Raw genomic sequence first — 25,129 nt, 5'->3', positions numbered from 1 at the left:
TTATAGCTTCAATTTATGCATCCATTGTTGTCCTTCATTTTGCATCCTTTTAAGCCTCTTCAAAACAAGTTAGATTATTTGTCGCTATCATGACAAAATTTGTTATATCTTCTTCTTTTGGTAATCCTTCCCCATTAACATAATCTCTCATTGAAGTTGATTGTCATCTTATTCTTTGTTCAAGTAGCTTTTCACCCAAGTTAGATGAACTCTCATCACTTGATCCATTTACCATTTACTCCTCACCATTATATTCATCAATTTCATCCCATCTTCATTTGAAAAAGCTAATGTATTTGTTTCATTATTATTATTATCACTATCACTCCAATTCAAGTCAACCAAAATACTCGTCATCATGTTTATTCCACTTCCAGTTGTTGTCTCTTTCAAACACCACATCTCTACTTATTATAATTCTTTGAGAAATAAAATCATATAGTTTATATGTCTTTCTCACTAACTCCAAGAAAAATACATCTCACACTTTTGTCACCAAGCTTTGCTCTTTTACAATAAAGAACACGAGCATGTGATATATAACCAAACACTTTGAAATAAGACATTGATGGTTTGAATCCAAGCTTCTTCTGAGATTTTATTATTCACTGTTAGTGCTGGACTCTTATTAAGAATGTGACTTGCACAATTAACAACTTTAAACCAAAATGTTTTTGGCAATTTTTGTTCTGAGAGCATACTTCAAACCATATTCATGATATTTTGATTCATTCGCTCAACTACATCATTTTGTTGAGAGTTTTTGGCAATTTACACCATTTTTTATTTGAAAACTTTGGTTAAATTAATAATTGTAACACTTTTAGGTATACTTGAAAAAATTAAATAAAATTTATAAATACATCTATCTAAAATATATCAAAATATTAAACATAGAAAATTCAAATAATAGCACGAAACCACAACAAATACACGAAAGAGTGAGTTAATTAAAATTAAATAAATCTACAAATCAACAATAGCTATATTTATATGCTTTATTATATTTCCTCTCATATTAAATAATCTTAACTAGTTTATTTCGAAACATGGTATATTATAATAAATCTAAGCACAATGGATACTAAAATATTTAATAATTTGAGGACGGATTACTCGTGTTAAGTACATTAATATACTAAAATATAACACTTTACTCAATTTAAAATTAGATCATTATCAGAGATTATGAGAGTTAAGAATTACGGTAAGTTCAGAGTTATCGATTTTTTTGTACATCACCTTAGGTGTGAATCTAACAAGGAACTCTTCCTTTCTCCACTACCTCACATTTTAGTTACATGAAAATCAATAAAGCAAAAGCCATATGGTAGTGTATGTTCTTCACTTAATTATTCACTAATGCATAGATTCAAGACTCATTTCTCGAATATCCAACTCAATTAATTATCATTCAACCACAATATATATATATATATATATATATATATATATATATATATATATATATATATATATATATATATATATATATATATATGATACACTTGTAATATAAGAAGAGACATATATGAATTTTGATGAAAAAAATATATAATAAAAATTACAAAAAAAAATCCAAAATGATATTAATCCCTCAAAATTACATCAAGTGATGAAATATATTATAAAATATTCCTGTTTATGAACATTATTATCCTTTTAAAAGGTTTCTTAAAAATGAAAAGAAAATAGAAAATAAATATTATGTTTAAAATTATAAAAAATTTCATGTTTCAGACGTGAAATCTATCCTATATAATTAATTAATTCCACCATATGTCTATTTAGTTTTTCAATTAAGGAAGAAAATATCAGTGGGGCGTAAAATTAAAGTGGGACAAGATAAAAAAATTAAGAAAAAATGGTTTCTCACGTTTATTTTAAGAGCATATTTATATGTTTTCTTTATAAGAATTTTTAGAAGAAAAAGAAAAGAAAATAAACTGTTTTGTAAAAAAAATGGTTTATGTACAAGTTAAAAATAAAAATTTAAATAAATTGTATAAGAAAGTTTTTACTTTTTACATAAATTTATTTTAATTTACGATAAAAATAACTTTAATTTTAATTTGGTTTTTCTTTTTTTCAAAATATTTACCAAGAAAGTCATCCACTTGAAATCTATGGTAATATGTAATCCTTTTGTATAGTTTAAGAATAAAATATTTTTAATTTGTATATAAGTCCATCTTAATATGTGGAAGAGTGTTTTTTCTTTTGTTTCTTATTTCTCTTATAAATCTTGTCAGTGAAAAAAAAAAATCAATAAGTTGTAAGTTATGTTTATCATAAACTCAATTCAACTTGTGCTTGTTCTTGTTCAACTCTCATTATATTGTGTTCAAAGTGAACCTTGAGCCAAATCCAAAATCTAAATATACGGATAGATCATAATGTTCAGATTTTAAGTTTTTTTAAAATAAAATATCAATCATTATATTTGAGATTGTATACTTTAAAATTTGAAATTTATATTAAATTTTGTTCCTAAAAAACATCATAAAATTTAAAAAAAAAACTGTATTGAAATTACTATTGTGTGTATTAAAACAAAACTATTGTCGAATTTAGAACCTCATTTTTGTTTCCATGACAACAGCAAAACATTATAGTAAACCCCGAAAAAAATACTTAATCTAGAAACATTTATTGTATCTTCCTATAGATGAAAAGTTATATTTATATATTTAGAAACAATTATTTCCTATTATTAAGAGTAGTGGGTAATGGGTCTTATAGGATAAGATCGGAACAAACTTTATAAAAAAAAAATTCTCTAAGCGGGTCTCAGACCCAATTCCAGAATCTAAATATATTAGTTTCTCGTCCTGAGATTCATTATTTCAGACAAATCAATTTTAATGAAAGTATGCATTTAAAGTTTAATTTTTTTTCTCATAATTAGATTAATGTTTCATAGCAAAATCAATTACCTAGAAGTTTCGCCATTGTTGTTTTCCAAATTCAAATAATAACCACGAAATTCTTAAAAAAAAAACCTTAAATGTGTTAAAAATAAAAACTGGGCCTTAAGTTGAGTTGAATCTTGATCCGTTAAGAAGTAATCCTTTTTTTCGGCCCAAACGGGACTCTCAGAAACTGATAGAGTTCTTGGCAAATAAAAGTATAAATTTCTCTTATTTTTTTAGAAGTTTTTTAAAAGTTACAATGATTTTTTAATTTTTAATAAATAATTTTACTATATGGAATTTTTTATTTATATTTTTCTTATTTTTATTTTTGAAAAGTTCTAATAGAAAATATTTTTCAAAAATACCCCTGAACAGATATATAGATAGTACATACAATTGCACCCTTTATTTAATAACTATTTTTCTTCAACTATAAATTTGTCTAAATTCCAAACGTTTTTCTCCGTAAACGTAGATAACTAATCAATCAAATCTGGGTTTGAGTTCCATTTTTCTAACAAGTTCAGGTTTTCTAACTTTTTTTCTCAATCCCTTTACCGGTTAAATTCCCATGTTTCATTTGATTTGATGTATTCTTTTAGTTCATAAGCCTTTGTATGTATAGTATCAATAAAAAGTACTCCGATATTTAAATAAAAAAGGGTTTAATCACTCTTATATTAAATGTATCAATCAATGATCTTAACTATCTCATTAAAACCTCCTATTTATACATATTGTAATGGACTTTTACTTACCATCACTTTAATTACAATCCAATCACTTATTAGTCCTTTTGCTAATATCGGCATATGCATATGCTTTCGATTACATCAGGTGTACAATTCATCAGTGACTCAAATTATCAGTCAGATTCACTTAAGAGACAATGCAACTTTGTTTATCTCACCAATTGTTCTATTGGATTGATTTTGTAATCCTATATTGGAGTTAATTCAACAGTTAACATAGAAACAATTGGGTTCATACTATACACAAACCTCCTAAGCCACAACAATCGAGAATTGGGTGTAATGAGATGAAAGCTTTGAAAATAATTTGAAATTATTACTTGGCATTTGGTTTCTGGTTGGATGTATTTGAAAAGTTACCATTGGTTTCGATAGTTCTGATGCCTTATGTCACTTGCTGTCAGTTATGACGTAGGATGTGAAGTGTCATGTGTTCTCAATCATTCAGATCGGACAACTTACATAACGTGAGGATTAGCCTTCAACCTTTATAAGTGTTGGTTCAGTCCCACAATGGGCTCTAAAATGTTTCTACTAGATCATATTAATACTAATAACTCCCAAGTGATTAAGTTTCCAACTTCCTTCTCTTTCCCTTTACTTATTAAATTTGCTTGATGTAGTCTTAGCTCAGTCTATAACCGATATGATGGTACTTGCAAAAAGTATTTTTATGTTTAAGTCAAAAAGGGTTTAGTCACTATAGTATTAAATGTAGCAATCAATGATCTTAGCTACTTCACTTGTACCCTATATTTATACAAATTGTAACGGTCTTTTTACTTATAACTAGCCTAATTAGGATACAACCACCTTTTAACCTTGATTATCAAGTTGATTTGTGCTAGGTTTCACAGAGACTCTCAATCACGCTAGGTACGACTGAATGATGATTCAAAAAATTGATCATATTCTTTTATAAGATTGTGCAACTTTATTTGTCATGCCAATTATTTTATTAGATTGGTTTCATAACTTTATATCGAGGTTAATCCTAGATAAATTTCATAATATATACTTTATTTTCCCACAAATTATATGAAATTTATTTATAAAGCTAATGTTTAATTAATATAATAAGTGAAAATGAGTAATTTACTTCGAGTCATTATATTTAAAAAAAAATACAAAATAGTAATGATAGTTACATAAAAATAATAATGAAGAATTTGTGATGTTTTAATGCCTTTAATATATAAATAATTTATAATTTTAAAATATAATTAAATATAAAAATGTAAAATACGTATACTAAAATGAAAAATCGCATATATTGTTATAAATAAAATGAACACATATTCGAGATTGTAGGAGGCACGGACTAAAAAGTTTATTATAAAAAGTGTATTCTTTCTAATTACGTGTTTGTCAGCATTAGGTTTGAATTCAACCATTGGGCTGAGCCCATGGAAAGAGAAAGATACTCGAAAATACTTGGTGATTATTATTTACACCTTCCAGATTTACTAATGTACCTTCCTTTTATTTTATTTTCTAAAATACTCTTTCTCCTTAAAGCATTTTCTATAAGTATTAGAAAAAAAACTTCAGAAGTAAAAAAATATTTAACACTCAGAAAATGATTTTGCAGAAATATTAAAAGAAATTAATATTGTACATAACACCATTTGAAAGTTAATTTTGAAGAAAAAATTAGACACGTCAATTTTTAAGTTATATTTTTATACTTTTTAACTGAATCAATATTTTTCGTAAATCTTGCAGATATTATCTTATCTTGTTATCTAATTTACTTATCACAACATCCACAAAAATTTAAAATTATATGCAGTTAAAATAAAATTATAAATAATTTATTACTCTCACAAAAAAAAGTGTGTTAAAAACATAAGACTAATGAGTTTCACGTGATCATCTACATCAATTAAGTAGTCATCTTGTTATTACATGTACCGTCTTTTTTTATAAACTCGTGAAAGAATATGATCTAAAGAATGACAAATGAAGATTTAGATGAACATAAAAAATAGGAAAGTGGAGGAATAAAATATATATACTGTTCATGTGATCAAGTGGAAATGCACTGAACTCGAGTGTGTTATAAACTGCATGCTGTCATTTATATATACAACATAAAAATCTAATAGCTAACAGCCAAAATCATATAAGATTTTCTTTCAATTTTTTTCAATATATATATCATCATAATGCCTCATGTCTAGGCAACACATTACACACTCTGCATAAAACTAGCTCATATTCACTCATTCTTCTCCATTCAAGAACGATTTTCGCTTGTTCAAAACACATGCAACCAATCAAAATTTCAAAATTATAGGTCATCCATCTCCTCGACTACCATCATGCCACCTTAATTTATTATGCAACAGAAACTAAAAGTGTATAATCACAATATTTAATAGGCAACATTAACACGTTGATATACTGATACTTCAATAACCAAATTAACCCAATTATAATTATATATATATATATATATATATATATATATATATATATATATATATATATAAAAAAAAAGAAAATGACTACAAATTCAATTTTATTGGATTAAGTTAATTTTTTTATATTAGAGTTATGGATTAAAACATATTTTAACAAAAGTTATGGTTGGTGTCTCTATTGTTTTCCCTTACTATCTATTATATATTAATATATTAATATATATATATATATATATATATATATATATATATATTTTCGATGTAAGAAAATATATTGAAAATTTAGAAAGAGATTAATTTACAATATATATAAATAAATGAAAAAAAAATCTTATAAATTAGTTTTATAAAATTAAATTAAATTTAAAATTTAATTTTTAACATGATATTAAATTCATTAGTTTAAAATTAGTAGTATGATTTGTATTTATTAAAGAGATGACTACTTTATCTTATAAACTGATTTTATAAAATAAAATTAAATTTGAAATGGATTTTTTAATAATTTTTTAAAAAAATAATCGTACATAATTTGTTTCAGCCTGTGAGATGGTACACATGGTACCTTGTTCGGTTGATGGTTTCCAGTTGTCTTGGCAGAGGAACTTAGATAGGTTTTAATAAGAAAGCTGAGGGCATGATGGGCAGCATACTAAAATAAGAATACCGGTTTGCCATAATTGGAAAAGGACACATTTTCTGCATATTTTTTAAGGTACTGTTATTCTTTAATCCGATTCTGCATGCTCTGCTGCTTCTTACTTCAATCAGATATCAATGATGTCATTATCATGCACAATAAATAAAATTTCTCCAAAGTATGCTAATCTTTGACATTTGGTCGTAAAATTACTGCTGTAGTTACACAGCCGACCAACCGTCTTTAATGCTATTTATCCTAAACACCAACTAAATCTCTGTCTAATAAGGTTATACAATTCTAATTCTGTTTTATTAATGCGTATAGAAACTATTGTTCCATAACATATATTCTTTGTATCACAGTTGCATGATAACAAGACTGATAAAGTTAAACTAATCAAATAGCGAGTTTATTTTTAATTTAACCTTACAAATTCACTTTTATTAGTTCCAAATTACACTTCAATAAAAATATAATTAAATTAGAATATATAAATATATATCGTGTAGCTAAAAAAATAAATTTTATATTGTTTAGTTTTCTAAGGATTTATATGCTAAAAATATTTATACACATCCAAAGTGAATGGTAGAAATGGTCGATTTCATATGTATAATGATGTAGGTCTCGTTGAATGTATGTGAGTTCTTCCTGAATAATAAAATATATTTAAGCAAGTCAATCTATGAAATCTCTAACTTATGATGGATCGAATCATATTGTAATTTTTTTTAGGTAATCATAAATTAAGACGAATTTGAGTTGGTCTATTTTAACACTGTTAGTTGAACCTATATATTATTTGTTATGAAATAATTATATATATTTATTTTCGTATTGGAGATATTCAGTATTTGGTCTATGAGAATATGTTAAAGATCTTTGATAAGTTAAATATATAGCCAGAGATTATAATATAGAAGTAAGTTTAAATTTCAATGTATTATTTTTCATTTTTGTAAAATTTAGTTAAATTTAAAATTTATTTGATAAAACTGTTGAATTTAGTATGTAAATAACATTAGTAAACATTTGGTATGTTAATAAATTTAAGATAGACTTAAACTATATTAAAAAAAACATTATTGAATATACGTCGCTCTTCTATCTATATTTCTGCGCATGCAGCAATTTAACATTCTCAGAAAAAAAAAAGTAGGTGCATCTTAATTCTAGGTATAGGGGTCATGTGCAATCTTTAAGGGTGTTCATTTGGGGTTGAGTGGGAAAGATGATTTGGAGGAGAGTGATTGAATGGATTTGAGAGTAATTTTTTTTGTGTTTACTTGAGCGGATTTGGAGGTAATTGAGAGTGAATTTAGAGGTAAAGTTTGTGAGAATTAGCGTAGGATTTGATTGATGTGACAACTTTAAAATATTTGTTTAATTGGTAGAAATTAAAGATTACCAAAATGTCCCTAGTTATTAAAATAATATAAAATGATTATTGTTAATGTTATATTTAATTGTAAATTTTTTTATAAAGAGTAAAAATTTAAAAATTATTAAAATTAATTTTTAAAAAGTAAAAAAATTATAATTTAGTAAAATGAATTTATTTTTAATGTAGTATTTTCTTATAATATAATTTAGTTCCAAGTAGTATGAATTGATTCGTTATGAAAGTGAGATTTATTAATTTTGAATACAGCTTATAATATTACATGACATAAAATAAAAAATGTTTATAAAGAGTAAAAAATTAACGTTAATTATTAGTAGTAAAAGTAATATAAAATGATAATTGTTAATATTATATATAATTGTAAAAATTACTATAAAGAGAAAAAAATAATAAAAATTATTTTTTAATATAAAAAATAAATTATTTATTATTATTATTATTATTTGAATATAATGTAATTTATTAGTGGAAGATGTAACCGAATATGTAGAAAGTGTAACCGAATATGATAGAAAGAGAATAAAACAAGGGGTTGTGATGAGCATAGGTAAGGAGTTCATACTAACCTTAAACATTGACTCTTTTTTGTATCACAAATTGGATAATCATGGGAGCAACAATGCCACCTGTCTTTACAACACACAACAGAAGTTATGAAATTGAAGAGGGACACATTCAACTTTTATATTACGATTCCTCCAAATAGCCTCTGCTAAGCGGGTGACGAAAAACCAATGCATCCCGCAATTCAATCGCATTCCTTCCGCACAATTCTCTTCAAGCGAACACGAGTTTCTCTTCTTTTCATCGATTGCTGTTATGCGTAAACAATAAAATTTTCTCCAAGTGAACAAAGCATAAACGAACATATAAAAATTGGTTCTAGTTATAAGTACTATAATATGACTGAAAAATAAATAAATGTTACGTGAAATCTACCAAATACACTCACATACTTATTTTTTTGTTATGCTATATTTTGCAATTAAAACTCCAAATTAATTCTACATATTCAATAGTTGTATATAATTTTGAAGTCGAAAATTAAGCACAGTTGAAATATTCTTTTTATTTTTTATTTTTTGAAATACTTTTTAAAAATAGAATCATGACAGAATTTTAATTTTTAAAATGGATTATATTTTAAATGTACAGTAAATGATCTACCTATATAATTTAGCAAACTTGATACCAAAACACACAGATTTATTTATTTTTTATTATTAAAATTTATATGTTTCAAATTGCATCAAATAGATCCGTCCCCGGGTACGTCCTGTTCTTTAATAATGTAACAGCTAACCATTTTTTAACATTATCCTCTCTTTTTCTTCACACCCTGCCACTGCTATCACACAGTGGAGGGAATTTCTTTGTTTCCCAACAAGCATATGCTATACCCCAACCATGCATAAAACAATATTTAGTACTTTAAAATTTTAGTCTTTACAAAAAGAAAATTATTTATTTAATCATCAAATTATACTATCATAAAATAATAGTACCACTTGTTATTACACCTTCAAGTGGAGTTAACTAGTTAGAAAAAACAAAACTGTCTGAATGCTTTTGCTATATTTGGAAGTGTTCATAATGCATATTTGTAAGTAATGAGATGTTAATCAATCAAAGTATTACAACATTAAACGACACATAAAGAGTTGGATTAAGTTTTATTATTAGAAGTCTCACGTGATATATTAATTTTTAATATATACCTAATTGAAAATACTATATTATAAATCAATTTTGTTAAATTGAATTAGGCTTAAATCTACTTTTTAACATAATATTAAAGTTTTTATGACTTATGATTTTTTCTAATGAAATTTATTATTCGTTGGATATATGATTTTACTTGTTATGGGATCACTTATTAATATTTAATTTCATACATAAGATGTATATACCTTAATGTAAAAATGATATTGAAAATCTTATATCAATTAATTATAAAATCAATTTAAAGTAAGTACAAACTTTATCTTACGTACTGGTTTTATGAAATTGAATTATATTTTTAAATTCAATTTTTAACCATTTCAATATAACAGAAAAAACTTTTAAGTAAAGAACAAACATGAAATCAATTTACATATGTGAAAGTTCGTGAGTATATATATTATTATTATTATTGTTTAATTTATTTTACAGGTCTTTGAGTTATTTGATAGTTTCTAATTAAGTCTTTGAACTATAGTTCTGACGTTACGTTGGGAGTTTTGTAAAGGTATTATAGTTGTGGAATAATGTTTAAAGTTGAATGAACACGTCAAGATAAAAATAAGGGTTGAATAATCTCCTTGAGAATATTGAATTCAAAACTTGTAAGGGTGAAAAACTTAGAAACTTCGTTCCGAGAGGTAAGAATATTCATTACATATTTGCAAAAGTTACCATACAAAAAATAGAAATTAAATTAGGTTGCATTAGGAAAAATATTGACTGTTGGAAACATATAAGGTTTTAGATAAGTGAAAGTTAATAAATAATCACAATAAAATTTAAATATGTTTTGAGTCCATATGGTCCTACATAGTTTTTTATTCCTGAAATATATTTATTAAATGTTAAATATCTTAAATGTTTTAATTGCCCTTTTTTTACGTATAACTATTTTAATATAAAATATGAAAAAAATATTATTTAGCAAGATAACAAAAATTATTTCAAATAAAAATAATTATTTTTAGGAACTTAATATTATTAAGTGATATATTTATTGTTTAGTATAAATAAGGTAATCATATATTTGTTATTTTAATGTTTTATTAAACAATTTACTTTTAATATTATTTTTATTTAAAATATTAATATTTTACTTAAACATTTTTTTCTTAATTAGAGAAGGAAAATAGTTCTAGATAAGGTGAAGAGATAAAGTCTCATTTCAAAGTGAAATTTTTTGAAAATAAACTCTAATTAGTTGTCAAAAATAGAAAGAAAGTTTATTTAGAAATTATAATTTCAAATTAGTAAGAGTTTAAGATAATAATAATAGTAGTAGTAGTAATAATAATATAAGTAGTTAAAGATTGAGTGAATTTTTTATATATTTATGTGTATTTATATATTTGTTAACCTTTTACACTAAATAAGTAATCATAATCTTTCTAAATAATATTTAAATATTTATATAGGTGAGAATATACTATATCCGGTCGGACCTATAATAGGTTGATGAGTTAAACGGGTTGATTCACTTAATTATAATTTTTTTAAATTTAAAAAAGTTACAACTATTTTGTAATTCAAATTTAAATAAATTTTATTCTAAAATGATGTTAAACTCCAAAGACAATTCAAAATAAAAAAGTACCATATAATTTGAATTAATCCAAAAGCAAACAAAAAAAGTTTCTAAAATTCATTATTTTTGTGTCACTTATTTATTTACAATATTAGAGTTTTGAATGAATATATTTATTTTAATTATATATTAAATAATAAATATGATACATAATTAACTATGTAAAAAAAGTATTTTAATTGAAAATATTTTTGTCATCTTAATCATATTAATTAATTAATTTTTATTTTTAATATTGAACTAACCATAATTAAATATACAAACAAATTGAAAAAGAAAGGTAATAGAAAATATCAAAGATTTAAAACTTACAGATATATTTTGTCGCAGTCAAAAGACGAATGTCATGTATGCGTAAGAACTTCAATTCTTAAAATATTGTGTATATCAGTAATAATTAATCGTAACTACTTTATTTTTTAGTCAAAATAAGTTTCTAATCTATAAAGAAACTAATATCATATTCAATGACCATTTTTTTTTCTTGAATTTTGTGACTGGTAAAGGCGTATTTTTGGAAACCTCTTTACTTAAAGACATAAGTTTAAAAGGGTAAAACTAGGAATGTTTACATGAAAAATCACACCCACATGCATTATTCTATATTTCATAACAAGCATAACAACCTATAATAGCTTTAACATTTTTTGTTCTTTCCTCGTGAAAATGACCAAACACACCATTATAATCTCATTACAATTCTCTTCCCAATATCTATATGCTGCATAATAGCTCCAAAACGTTGCATCAGCAATATTCATGGTTTATTTGGAAGAGAGAAAAAGATAAGAAGGGAAGAGTAAAGAAAAAAAAGGGTTAATTTTTCTTTATTTTGTTGTATACAAAAATTAAAAATCAGTAAATTCTATTTTTATATTTTATTTTGTGAACTTATTTTTGAAAATGAAGGAAGGAATAGATAAAAAAAGAAAAAAAAATAGAAATTGATTACGTGGTTGGAAAGAAAGAAATCCAAGTTGTAACGACAGAATGACCTGTGGCGTCTTACCTTATATAGATAGATAGACGGCTGCAAATTGCAGAGCAGAGCTGCAAAACAATAATGACAAAACATCTCACGCATTACTCGAATTAAGGTGGCTATTGCAGTTCAGAGAGGACCAAAATCGTGTCCTCTTTTCGAAGGAAGTAGTCACACATGATTCTATGTGACTTCTAAAAACAGCAAAAGTGAGAAAAGAAGAAAAGAACGTGTCTGTCTCGTGAATTTCACCATCGCACGTGAAACCCACATGCACTGCTCATGGTTGTCGCTCCCTCACTGTTTTCTCCTTCAGATAATTAAATACCATAATAATAATATTCAATCTGGAAATGCAAATGCAATGCACCAGAAAAAAGATAGAAGGTCCACATGGATGGAGCCAAATCCCGAACCAGGTCAAGAAGGCTCCAAGTGGACGTTGCTCATTCACCATGTCTCCTCATATAATAAAAACTATTTCAAACCATATAAGCCTTCTTCCATAATGCTCACGTTTTTTTAAACTTTAATTATTCAATTTTCATAAAAAAATATAATTTTTTTCGTATGAAATTTAATATATTTACTCTCAAACTTTAACTTTTTAAATAAATTAATATAGTTTATACAAGAGGCATTTCACATATAAAAGAAATAATTGAATTGAACTAAAAAAATATATCTATCCCTAACCATATTTAAACTTTTTCTTTTCTCTCCTCTTTTACCAACAATGAACTTAATTTTTATTTTATTTTATTTGAAAAGACAACGAAACATCCAATCCTTGTGGATTATCTCGTTGACCCATAACTAATCCTGTTTTCGCTTAACTCCCACTTTTGGCGTCCCTTTCCTCTTTCTTTGTTCTAATTTTCTACAAACAAATCTCAAATCATTTTTATAACCTCTTTAGGTGGTCCCTACATGCAATCTAATTAGTGTTTATATTACTAATGCAATCTATGAAAATAAAGGGACCACATCTAATGAAACCAACTCAAGGGTTACCAATTTATGAGATTCTACATCAGCCTTTCAATTCTTTAACAAAACTGCCATTAATTAAACCACTTTAACTCTTATAATTTCAAATCATTCTTCTAAACCCCTTCCTTACAACAAATTAAAAAAAAAAACTGAAAGAAACATCGAACCACTCCTCTTCTGGCATCATTGCAGTGGCGAGCAATCAGAACCCACCACTCAATTAATCAGAGTCTTTCCAACAACGAAGGCAAGAAAGATTGCACTTTTTGTCAATTTGGATAGTGTCATTGACTTTGTTAATCTTTTAACCCTCAATTTATTAAGCACAGGGATCTGATTTGAGTGTTATTTTTCATGATTATCTACTTCAAAGAGTGTCATTGCCAAAACAGGTTATAATGATATGGATATGATTCTGTTGGTTGCATTATGGATGCACTCATACACATCCACATTTTGCTAAGATAATATATACAAAACCACAAAACATGGAAGATGATACTTTCCTTCTAAGTACACAGAATACAGACACGCACACAGACAAATACTCCTCCTATCTTAATGTGGTGTCACAACATGCCAAACCTACCCATCATTGAATAATATTTTTTGTGTTGCTAATTGTTTATCAAATTATACCAAAATAATATTTATATTTTTAATGGATTTTAATCAATAACACAGTAATATATGTTTTTAGTTATTTCGTTAGAACAAAAATTAGACGAAAAATTTTTAGACTTTTTTTATTAATTTGGTTAAAGTAACACCAGAACACTCCAGAGATTGCATTTAAGTATTTTTAAGAAACAAGAGGAGCGTGTGATCCACTCGCTTAAGAGGAAGGTGACCGTGTGGTTTTGGAAGGGTCCCAGAAACTTAAACCACGACATCTTCTTTGTGACTAAACCATGGTTAGAACTTAGAAACCCCTGAATTTCGCACTCTCTTTATGTTTCTGTCTGTCTCATTTGTGTCACCGCTAGACACAGTTTTCGTCTGCATTGCCTCTCTGCAAATCTTTCGCCGCTTTCTGCGTCCATTTGGGTCTTCTGAAATTTTGAGTCTTCTCTTTCTTCGAGCTCAGACACAGTCTCTTAGGCCTCAAAGCTTACTTTTTGATACTACCCAGTGGTTGTGCAGATTGGGAATTATTACTCCCACTCAAATAGTAGTGTTGTTGCATTTGGATTAGGAATACCTCGTTGGTATCTATTCTCGAGGAACTAATGCTTTCCAAAAATTTCGTATCTCTTTTGGTGCCCATTTGAGAAGATTTCACTGGCTTTCATCCTGAAATTATTGGGGTTACATGGGTTTCCATGATCTCAGCCGACAATCGGTGTCACTATTGTCGATGGAACTCAACTGGGTGGTTGTATTTGCCAATCTGAATGCTGCTGATTAGGGAAAAAAAAAGAGAACCCAAATAGTTCGAATCTTTTAAAGTTCCTTACTATACTTTGCAAGGTTTGTTCATGATATATACTTATATACATACATTGAAGTTGTTTAAGTTATTTTTTTTGACTGATGCTGTTTTATTAATTTAATTATGTGTTAAAGTCTTGTTTCTCCCTGACAAGGACTTGAGATATTAAAATAAAATGGTTTTAGTTTTGTAAATTATTGGTGCTGTGATGTAATGTTAGTGTAAGCTTGTTTCTTTTTCTTTTATAATTATGGCATAGTAAGACTAGGTTGGCTTACGTCAGGTTTCTTCTATGTCTTCCAACCTCATTTGGATTCCAAAGGCTTCCCAGTTAATATACTAGAGGATGTTGGAAGCAACATTGAGGGGTCTGAGTGCCTTAATTTTGATTTAAGGCCTTTCTGAGTTTTGGTACTTTGGTTCCGCGGATCGATTGATTCATCATCATCATCATGCCTTTGTACGAGTTATACCGTCTGGCCAGAGAAAAGCTTGGTACAGAGAATAACAGCACACGTGCATCTGATCAATGTTCCTCGTAAGTTCATCAGTATAGGCTGTTGCAAGTTTTTATTTGTGTTTGAATTTTAATTTTATTCTTTTGTTTTTTTTTTCTTAACCCTGTTTTTTGGTTTGAAATTGGATGTGTAGACCTGAGAATGATTTTTTTGAGCTAGTTTGGGAGAATGGTCAGATTTCTAGCCAGGGTCAGTCTAGTAAAGTTAGAAGGAGCCCATCTTGCAAGAGTTTGCCATCTCACTGCTTACCATCTCACAGTCCCAAGGGTAGAGACAAAGATGTAGGATATGGTGCCAACCGGATTGGAAAATTTAGAGATTTAGACTCTGGATTGAATGAAATTTCAATGTCGGTGCCGTCCCGTGAAGTTGATTTCTGTCAAGACGAAGATGTGTTACCTTGGTTTGATTACCCAACAATGGATAGTTCCTTGCAACATGACTATGATTCTGATTTCCTCCCTGCCCCAACTAGCTTTACTCTATCGGATAAAAAAAGTAATAGCAGGATGGCTTTGAGGGATTCTCATAAAACTTCTGAAGAACAAGGGAATGCTTTCAAGGATTCTTCAGCTGAGCAGGTTGGAACTGTCGAGCCCAAAGCTAGCACCAATCAGTTATACCCTCCATCATTGCATCATTGTCAAACATCTTTTGTATCTTCAAGATCCAGAACATCAGATATAACTGAAAATAACAATACTAGTAATGCAAACCAGGATGCCACCTATGGCGAAATTACCAATTTTCTATCTTCCTCAAGTGATTTTTCTAGCCCAAAGGGGAAGAAGCAAGAGCCACCTCTGCCTGGCAATGGTTCCAGTTCCACCATAATGAATTTCTCCCATTTTGCTAGGCCTGCGGCAAAGGTAAGAGCTAATCTTCAGAACATTGGCTTGAAGTCTGGTTTGTCTTCAGCAAGATCAGACAGTATGGAAATTAAGAATAAAGATGCAGCTGCAACTAGCAGCAATCCTCCTGAATCAATTGTTATTGATTCAAGTGGTGAATGTCCGAAGGAACTGACTATTCACTGTCAGCAGAATGTGGATCAATCCAAGACAGATTTGAATACTTCACTGTCGAAAGCTGTTGAACAGAATGCCATTCTTTCTAAGCAGTCAGAGACTGCTTGTAATGAGAGTTCCACTAAGATTGACCAAATTGCTGATCAAGTTCTTGGTGACAGTGGTGCTAAAGGGCAGACAACTGCTGAAAAAAGTATGGAGGCAGCAGTAGCCTCTTCCTCTGTTTGCTCTGGCAATGGTGCTGATAGAGGTTCAGATGAGCCAAATAAAAATTTGAAGCGAAAAAGAAAAGACACCGATGATTCTGAGTGCCACAGTGAAGTGAGTTAAAGTCTTGTATTTACAGTGTTTTATGTGTTTAATTGTTTACTTCTTAATTCCCCTCAAATAATCAAGAAGACATTTTACATGAAGGATGCTGAAGAAGAATCAGCGGGTGTTAAAAAGGCATCTGGAGGGCGTGGAGGTACAGGTTCCAAGAGAACCCGTGCAGCTGAAGTGCATAACCTATCTGAAAGGGTTAGCAAGACCTATGTGTATCTGTGTAGCATTAATTGTAAGATACATTTTCCCTCGAGTCTCACTTTATGGTATTTCTGATTATAATTTGTGCCTACAGAGGCGAAGGGACAGAATCAACGAGAAGATGCGTGCGTTGCAAGAACTCATTCCAAATTGCAATAAGGTTGGCTTGGCTTTATCTGTTTTTTCAGTTTTTTAGACACCTGAAAAACTTTGTAAGATCATGGAATGAGGAAGATTTATCAAATCATCAGAAGTTACAACCTAATATCCTATAAAACCAACCTGAAGTTAAGCATTTTTGTTTACAGGATTTAAATCCTCAATTTGAATATGAACTTTGATCTTTTATTTAGTATATTGGTTATAAAAGTCGGAGAAGTTCAATATAGACTACTAAATACTTTGTATACATATTCTTACATACTTGATACTCGATTCCTCATTTACTTTGGTTTTTCTGACTTCGTATCTATTATAATAGGTGGATAAAGCCTCAATGCTAGACGAGGCAATCGAGTATCTTAAAACACTTCAGCTCCAAGTTCAAGTAATGCCTTTGGTTAAAATTTTCTGATGATAAATGATATACTTGTGGTGAGAGTTTGATTCATATCTTCCTTTGCAGATTATGTCAATGGGAGCTGGTTTATATATGCCTCCAATGATGTTACCTGCAGGAATGCAGCACATGCATGCACCACATATGGCTCCATTTTCACCTATGGGTGTTGGCATGCATATGGGATATGGTATGGGTTATGGGGTGGGAATGCCCGACATGAATGGTGGATCTTCAAGATTCCCTATGATTCAGGTGCCCCAGATGCAAGGAAATCATATCCCTGTCGCCCAAATGTCTGGACCTACTGCTTTACATGAGATGGCCGGATCAAATCTTCCAAGGCTCGGGCTTCCTGGACAAGTACATCCCATGCCAATGCCGCGAGCTCCCATGCTGCCGTTTTCTGGAGGACCTGCCATGAACTCATCAGCTCTGGGACTACATGCTTGTGGATTGTCAGGACTTGTTGAAACCGTGGATACAGCTTCTGCATCTGGCTTAAAGGATCAAATGCCAAACGTTGGCCCACTAGTTAAGCAAAGCACTGGTGGCCGTGACTCAACAAGTCAGATGCCTACACAGGTATGTTTACGGACAGATTTCTAGAGCTTTTATAAATGCATCTCATGATACAGGTTCAGCACAAAGAGTTTACTTCGTTGATTTAATTGTAACAGGCATGCATGAAAGTATTAGCAATACCATGACACTGTATTCAGTTATGATTGCAAATATTATTAAATCCTTCAGAAATTTCTGCCAAATCTTCTTATGCACTTGCTTCCCTGGACAGAATTAAAAAGTGAAAAGCCTATTGCACTCTATTTCTGCCCTTGTGCATTGTGTTACTAGTCATTCTAGGTCACCTGAAATCACCAAATGAATTGTTCTAGTTATTTGATTAATATTACTTCTATAAAGAAGGTGCACCGGATGTCAACTTTGACAATTATAGATTTTACCGTTTGAATGAACATTTTCAATTTTAGAAACTGAAAGAAACATGTAAAAAGGTAAAGGTTGAAATGAAAAGTAATTACGCGGTCTTCTAGAACAAGTATTAAAGCATCGCTATCCCCATGATTAATTTTCATTTCAATGAAAATATTCTGCTTCCATTCTTTTACTCATCTCTTCATGTCTGTGTTCTCCAATTTTGTTATGCTAGAGTGAAACAGCTGTTGTTGGATTTGAGCAATCTGCTATGGTTCATAACAGCGGTCATACCTCTGGGGCTAATGACAATGGAGCTCTTAATCCTTGTCCCAGCAGATAACGTTATATCTGGTAAATCTTCTGAGTATCTATCACTATGCGCATACATGTGTACAAAGGCACATACAGACTAACTGTTGAGTTGTTCTTGCAGGTTATGATCCACAATAATACCGTGCCTGATTGAAATTTTAGAAAACGTGAGTCTTAATCTCCCTGCAGATTACCCCATACAGGATACTTTAGAGTCATTGAGGTTAACCCGATCACAATAACTGCTGACTGAATCCTAATTTCCGGACTTACGAAATTGCACGGATTTTGTAATATCTTAAGAGGTGCAACTCATTTGTACATCCATTTAGCAACCTGTTCAATCAATTGGCATAGAAATTCGATATATTTTTACATATATGTATTCAAGTGTTTGATCATATCTATCATATCGATTCTTTGGTTTAATGAAATAATAGTTTTTTGCCTTTGGCATCTATTTTCTCACCCTCCTAGCCCTGCAAAATTAATGAAAATGGATACAGTAGGAGCACTAAGATGTAGATTACTGTTCTAGTGCTTCTAAGTATTTCAGCAGTTCGTAAAGATTTATTTGAAAATTTATATTTGTAGATTGGTTGGTCTCCGATCATATTCATTTGTCACCTACCATACCAGTTACCATTGATGGTGGAGAAGCATATATTTTTAATACATCATCATCGTAGTGAAGGAGAAACTGCTTATGATTGCGAAAGCACCTTGAAACAGTTTTGTAATAAACAATCAATGCTAGATCATTATGAGGTCTTTTTACAAAAACGTACAAACATGTAAACTTTACACAATAAGTTAAAATTGCTTTTCTCGTTTATCAACAGCAAATAAAAACACAATGCAAATTATCCAAAAGAATAATACAGAAAAAAACAATCAAATTTTACAGCATTGCCTAAATCACGGCCTAGATCATCTTCTATATACACTACACTCTGCACACCTTTTGGCATTCAAACAAATTCAACTGAAAATTACGATGTATAAAAACCAACTTATATGCTATAATGCTATGCACCACGATAATGAAAAATAAAGCAAATCCGTAAATGCTGCAAACTCGTTCACTCAGTTCCATTATTTGACTTTAATGTCGCCCTTGGCCTCCGAGGAAAGGTTCTTGGAGGAAGGAGATTTGCCAGTGATAGCTTTCTTTGCTTTCACCAGGGACTGTTTAACCTTTGATATAATGTTATTTGATTGCTTTTGAGCTGGCTTGGCTGGAGTTTCTTTTGGAAGGTCCTTGGATGTTTTTATTGCGTCACTTTCCTTGGTGACTTGAACCTCAGTTTTCTCAGGCTCCACAGTTTGTTCTTTCTCTAACTTTTTGACTCCAGGTTCAACATATTCCTCTTCTTTTTCTTCAAATTTGGATGCCAAGGTTTCTCTAACAGGTTCACTTACAGCTCTAGAGATTTCTTCTACCTTTGTTTCACCGTTCCCTTCCTTCTTGTCATCAACTACTGAGCTATCATCATCACCTCTTACATTCTCCACCTTCACACTCTCTGCTACTTCAGTTGTTGCTGTCTTTGCCTCATTCTGTTCCTCAACCTTTCTGCTTTCAGCCTCTTCCTCTGTTGAAGATCCAGTGACAGCTTTAGGTGCTTCAGGTTCCTTTTTTTCATCGTCATTTGCGGCAATGGCAATCTTTTCCTCCACGTCAGCTGGAACAGAATACTCCCTTTCTTCTTTTAAGCTAGGTTCAGCTCCCTGATCAACTGAGGCTGGTTCTGGACTTTTTATGATGCCAGCCACTTCATTTGGTACCCCTTCAATCACATCAGTAACGCTTGATTCTTTATTGTTGTCCTCTTCAACAATCTTTTCCGCTACTACAGAAGGTTCCACAGTGTTTGCTTGAGCTTCTTCATTCGATGAAACTTGTGCTGTACTTTCAGTGAAGCTAGTTTCCCCCTCTTTATCAGTTTTCACAACATTTGCTTGAGGTTCTTTATTGTCATCCTCTTCAACAACCTTTTCTGCTACTACATGAGAAGGTTCCACAGTATTTGCTTGAGGTTCGTCATTCGATGAAACTTGTGCTGCATTTTCAGTGTGGCTAATTTCCTCCTCTTTGTCAGTTTTCACAATATCTACTTGAGGTTCTTTGTTGTCATCCTCTTCAACAACCTTTTCGGCCACTACAGGAGAAGGCTCCACAATATTTGCTTGAGGTTCTTCATTCGATGAAACTTGTGTGGCATTTTCAGTGTGGCTAGTTTCCTCCTCCTTGTCAGTTTTCTCTTCCTTGATCGTGTCATCTGAAGTTCCTTCACTCTTGGAGATCTGAAGCACAACTTCAGGAGAAGGTTCCACAAGATTTGCTAGAGGTTCCTCATGTGATGAGACTTGTGCTGCATTTCCAGTGAGACCAGTTTCCTCCTCTTTGTCAGTTTTCTCTTCCTTGACCGTGTCATCTGAAGTTCCTTCACTCTTGGAAGTCTCAAGCACAGCTTCAGTAGAAGGTTCCACAAGATTTGATTGAGGTTCCTCATTTGCTGAAACCTGTGCAGCATTTACAGTGAGGCTAGTTTCCTCCTCTTTATCAGCTTTCTCTTCCTTGATCAGGTCAGCTAAAGTTCTTTCAGTCTTGGCAGTCTCGATCACAATTTCTTTCTTAGTTTCCACGTCCTTACAATCTTCCACAACTTCATCATCTACTTGTAGTTGTTCACTTGGCTTTTCCTCCACTTCAATTAACAGAGGTTCTGGTTTTTCTATCTTTTCAGAAATTGTGTCTGACTCTGAGTTGCCTGTGTCTTCCACCTTCTCAGTACTGCCTTGTTGCTCCACCTTTTCAGCTTCTGCTTCGAGAACAACTGTCTTAGACTTCTCTTCTTCCTCTAGCTTTTCTGGTTCAGTTTGACTTTCATCAACTTTAACACCCACTGGCTCTGCTTTCTCTGTTTCAAAGTTGTTAGTCTCTTTCAACACCTCTGCCTCAAAATCTAGTTCTCTTGTTTTTTCCTCTATGGCATCACTTCTTTCTGCTGATTGCTCAGGAATTGCAGATGTGTCTGGTTTCTCCTCTTCCCTTTGTTCCAATGGTTGCTTCTCTGGTTCTTCCTGGTTTTCATTCACTTTAGTAACCAAAGGTTCTGCATCCACTGTTTCCGTGGGTCCCGTTTCAAAGTTAGCGGTCTCTTCCACCACATCTTCTGAGGGTTCTGTTGCTTTTTCCTCTACGGCATCAGCCGCCTGTTCAGGTACTGCAATTGTGCTTGGTTGCTCAGCCTCTTGCAATTCTTTTTCTGCCTCTTCTATTTTTTCTTCCACTTGTGTAGCAACAGGCTCAAGCTTGTCTTCCACTCCGGCCCCTGTTTCCAAAACTTGAGCCTCTTTCACCACCTCTCCTTCTGATTCTGTCGGAGGATCAGTCTCATCTGTGTTGCTTGTTTTGTCAATAGTTTCAGTTGATGCTTCTGGAATGTCTTCTGTCTTGGGTTGCGATTGTTTCTCCTTATCTGTTTCCACAGCTTCATTTTCTAGTTTCTGTGGTGGTGTTTCTTCCACACTGAGTTCTGTGGATGGTGCCACATCTGGCTGGGAATTGGCTGCATCATGAACTGGTTCAATATCACTGATAGTGTGCGAGGCCGGAACCACTTCCTTCTCCTCCTTTAGTTTATCTTCGGCTGCAATAGTTGCTTCTGGTGGCAGTGAATATTCAGTGTTTTGTACTGCAATAGCAGGCTCAACCTTGTGATCAACTTCTTCTGTTGGAGTTGGTGTTGAACTTTGTGCATCCTCAACCTTGTGATGGTCCAGAGTATCTTCAGCAGATTGTTCTTCCTCAACTGCAGCAAGCTCTGCCGTCACCTTATCTTCTGTCTTATTTGAAGAGGTGTCCTCAGATTTGTCGTCTCCGTCAGGCTTGTCATGCTTGACTTCATCTTCATTGGCTAAAGAAGCGATCATTTGTGCAATGCCTTCGTCTTTTTCCTTCTTCACGTATTGCTATATAATAAAGATGAAAAGGCATTGATGATTAACAAACCATGAATGTAAGTACAAATAACAAAGTATGAACAAGTAAGAAGGCGTGCCACAGAAATCACAGCTTTTTCCATCAACTCCAATCAACAACATACTTTGATTTAGTAGTAGTTCCTCAGATACCAAACTCAAAGATATAGGCACTACCTTGATTTGCACTAAATGCACATCTACACAGGACACAACTTTTTCTGACATGCAATGGCAACAATGGCGGTACCTTGATCTGCCATTTCCTTATGGAAAGGTATCTACTTATCTTGCATAACAATCTACTACAGGCAATGATGGAAAAAGTGGGGAGGCACGTTGCAAAAGTTTTTTAGCAATACACAATTTTATTTGGTTTTTGTCTTGACCACCTTTCTTTCTTTTCTATAAAAGATGTTGGATTGACAGTTTTTTATGTACAAAATAACCTTGAATAGTGTCCACATTTATTTAAACAATACCACAACTTTAGGCTATATATATTATCAAAATTTTCTTATTATTTACAATGTGCAACATTAACTTTATTATTACATGTGAGACATATTACTAAAGAAATATTATTCTCAAAACTTTACGACATTTTCTCAAACTTCCATGGGTTTAATATTATGAAAATTCTAAAACTTTTATATATAAGAAAATCTTTTACCAGAACTATAAATTTAGTTTAGGCAAAACACATTAAGCAGAAACATAATTAATTATTTTTTTAATTATATATTTTTTGGCCTCACTAATTTTCTAGATCCGGCTTTGGTAGATTACAGGTGTATTTTCTAGAAAAGATGTTGATCAAATTCATTTCCGTTTTCATTTTTACAAAATTTTAAGGTATGCACCTTCACCAGCCACTTCAATATTTTTTTTATATATAAAAGAAATACATGAATAATTTTATAGAACTCAAAAAATCTTCTTTGAAAGCTATTATGCAAATCCTTAATAATCAATTACGATTGGAGATGAAAAAAGAGTTTGAACAAAGTGTCAAAGCAGAACAAACTTTTTGACTCTTGTCCATGTTCATGAATGCTCTGATGAAAACAAATTCATGCGTATAACAAGTTTAAAAACAAATCACTATGTTTTTTTATCAGCAAACAAATCACAACATTTGCTGACAGTTTAGCAACTGAGTAAAGATATGAAAGCTAGAGTCTGAGAAAGAATCATAAAAGAACTTAGAATTGAGGACAGATGCTACAGAAAGAAGTTGAAGATCACGATGATGTATTTGAAAAGTGAGAAAATAAAAATGAACAGACCTGATCAGTAGCAGAAGCATGATCAGATGCAGCAGTCTGAGTAGCCATGATCACCTTGGAAGTGTTTGGAGAAGTTGAGGTAGAGAAAGAAATAAAGAAAGTATGTGGTGAGAGGAATAATTTGGTTGGCAAGAACTCCTGGAAAAGAAGGAAAACCAGTTGAACTTTAGGAAGAAGAACAACTAGTTTTCCACAGAAAAAAGCAGAAACATAGATGTTTGACAGACTGTATCACATGAGCTGGTAAGGTGGTCTCAATGATTTAGGAGGATTAGGATTAAGGTGCCACTAAAGTTTTCCCATTAAAAACAAAAAAGTATAAAATAAAAAAGTTGATCACATAGCTGTGACAGTGGCAAAGTAACTAGCTTTATTGGGGACCAGATCAGTGGCAGCAAACTCATACACTTAACCTCTGAAAATGTTTGGGCCCTCTCCTCAAACCCTTCTGCTTATTAAGATTCCTGTACGTCATTAACCTTAATTAAATTAAATTTCATCAACAAATTATGGAAACCATAAATCAACACTCATATATCAGGCCAAAACCTAAGGATCCACTGGCTATTACTAACTTATAATATTATACAACTTGTTTCTTTTAAATTAAACTTCCTTTTTTGTCAGTTTTGTTCAACCAATTTCTCTTAATCATTCATAATTGTATACAAACAATGATTAAGAGAAATTATAATGTACAAATTAGTCACCTTGAAATTTTTTCTAAATAGTTATGTTCACTTGGGTCATGATTATTATTCGGATAACATTCTACCTTGTTTTTATATGTATACCAAAATCGACGGTTAAGGAAAACTGTCGTACTAATTCGCTTAAAAATGATGAAACAGATAAGCTCATGATTTGAGGTCGTGTTTTGTTCTACGTTAGGATGATAAATTTGCTTAAGTTTTCAAACTTGTATTAAGACGTACTACTTCGATGAAAATGATGCTGCCTCATGTCACTTTATTGGTGTTCGCATGTTTTGCATCATAGGGTATACCCCCTGTTCCCCCTCTTTTGCTTCGAATTTTTCTCCATCATTTTCTATTTTTTCTTTATTAATATTATATTGTTTCGATCAACTTTATGCATGCCCCCCAAAAATTAA

The 25,129-nt window shown here is 30.8% G+C and overlaps 2 protein-coding genes across 5 annotated transcripts; one reads left to right on the top strand and one right to left on the bottom strand.

The window, feature by feature from the left end:
* Window positions 1–14,249: 14,249 nt before the first annotated feature.
* On the top strand, window positions 14,250–19,140 carry LOC148193279 (transcription factor PIF3-like). Of its 4 annotated transcripts, none has more exons than XM_088098979.1 (9): window positions 14,250–14,896; window positions 15,181–15,396; window positions 15,510–16,725; window positions 16,804–16,923; window positions 17,024–17,089; window positions 17,411–17,476; window positions 17,555–18,073; window positions 18,660–18,778; window positions 18,861–19,140. In XM_088098979.1, exons 2-8 carry the CDS (start codon window positions 15,311–15,313, stop codon window positions 18,765–18,767), a joined length of 2,181 nt encoding a protein of 726 aa, XP_087955105.1. In that variant the 5' UTR covers window positions 14,250–14,896; window positions 15,181–15,310; the 3' UTR covers window positions 18,768–18,778; window positions 18,861–19,140. The 4 variants fall into 4 exon arrangements, with proteins under 4 accessions (XP_087955105.1, XP_087955104.1, XP_087955103.1 ...); XM_088098978.1 differs by having other exon boundaries at window positions 15,142–15,396; XM_088098977.1 differs by having other exon boundaries at window positions 14,250–15,396.
* A 408-nt stretch (window positions 19,141–19,548) lies between these two features.
* On the bottom strand, window positions 19,549–24,405 carry LOC124843555 (uncharacterized). Its single transcript, XM_047320327.2, has 2 exons — window positions 24,016–24,405; window positions 19,549–22,717 (listed from the first exon to the last, which is right to left on the bottom strand). The coding sequence occupies exons 1-2, from the start codon at window positions 24,061–24,063 to the stop codon at window positions 19,835–19,837; spliced, it is 2,931 nt and encodes a 976-aa protein (XP_047176283.2). The 5' UTR covers window positions 24,064–24,405; the 3' UTR covers window positions 19,549–19,834.
* Between the last annotated feature and the right edge of the window lie 724 nt (window positions 24,406–25,129).

The sequence above is a fragment of the Vigna umbellata genome, chromosome 9 (assembly GCF_029865625.1).
Source record: "Vigna umbellata cultivar VRB3 chromosome 9, Vumbellata_1.0, whole genome shotgun sequence".
Lineage (NCBI taxonomy): Eukaryota > Viridiplantae > Streptophyta > Magnoliopsida > Fabales > Fabaceae > Vigna > Vigna umbellata.
The sequence above is the reverse complement of the archived record's forward strand: the minus strand, read 5'-3'. Positions and strand labels throughout refer to the sequence as shown.

Excerpts from the sequence above, each read along its gene's own strand:
- LOC148193279 (XM_088098979.1), top strand. The coding sequence starts at position 15,311 with ATGCCTTTGTACGAGTTATACCGTCTGGCCAGAGAAAAGCTTGGTACA. Across the intron at positions 16,924-17,023 it reads TGCATAACCTATCTGAAAGG|AGGCGAAGGGACAGAATCAA; the intron begins GTTAGCAAGACC and ends TTGTGCCTACAG. Across the intron at positions 17,477-17,554 it reads CACTTCAGCTCCAAGTTCAA|ATTATGTCAATGGGAGCTGG; the intron begins GTAATGCCTTTG and ends CTTCCTTTGCAG.
- LOC124843555 (XM_047320327.2), bottom strand. The coding sequence starts at position 24,063 with ATGGCTACTCAGACTGCTGCATCTGATCATGCTTCTGCTACTGATCAG. Across the intron at positions 22,718-24,015 it reads ATGCTTCTGCTACTGATCAG|CAATACGTGAAGAAGGAAAA; the intron begins GTCTGTTCATTT and ends TTTATTATATAG.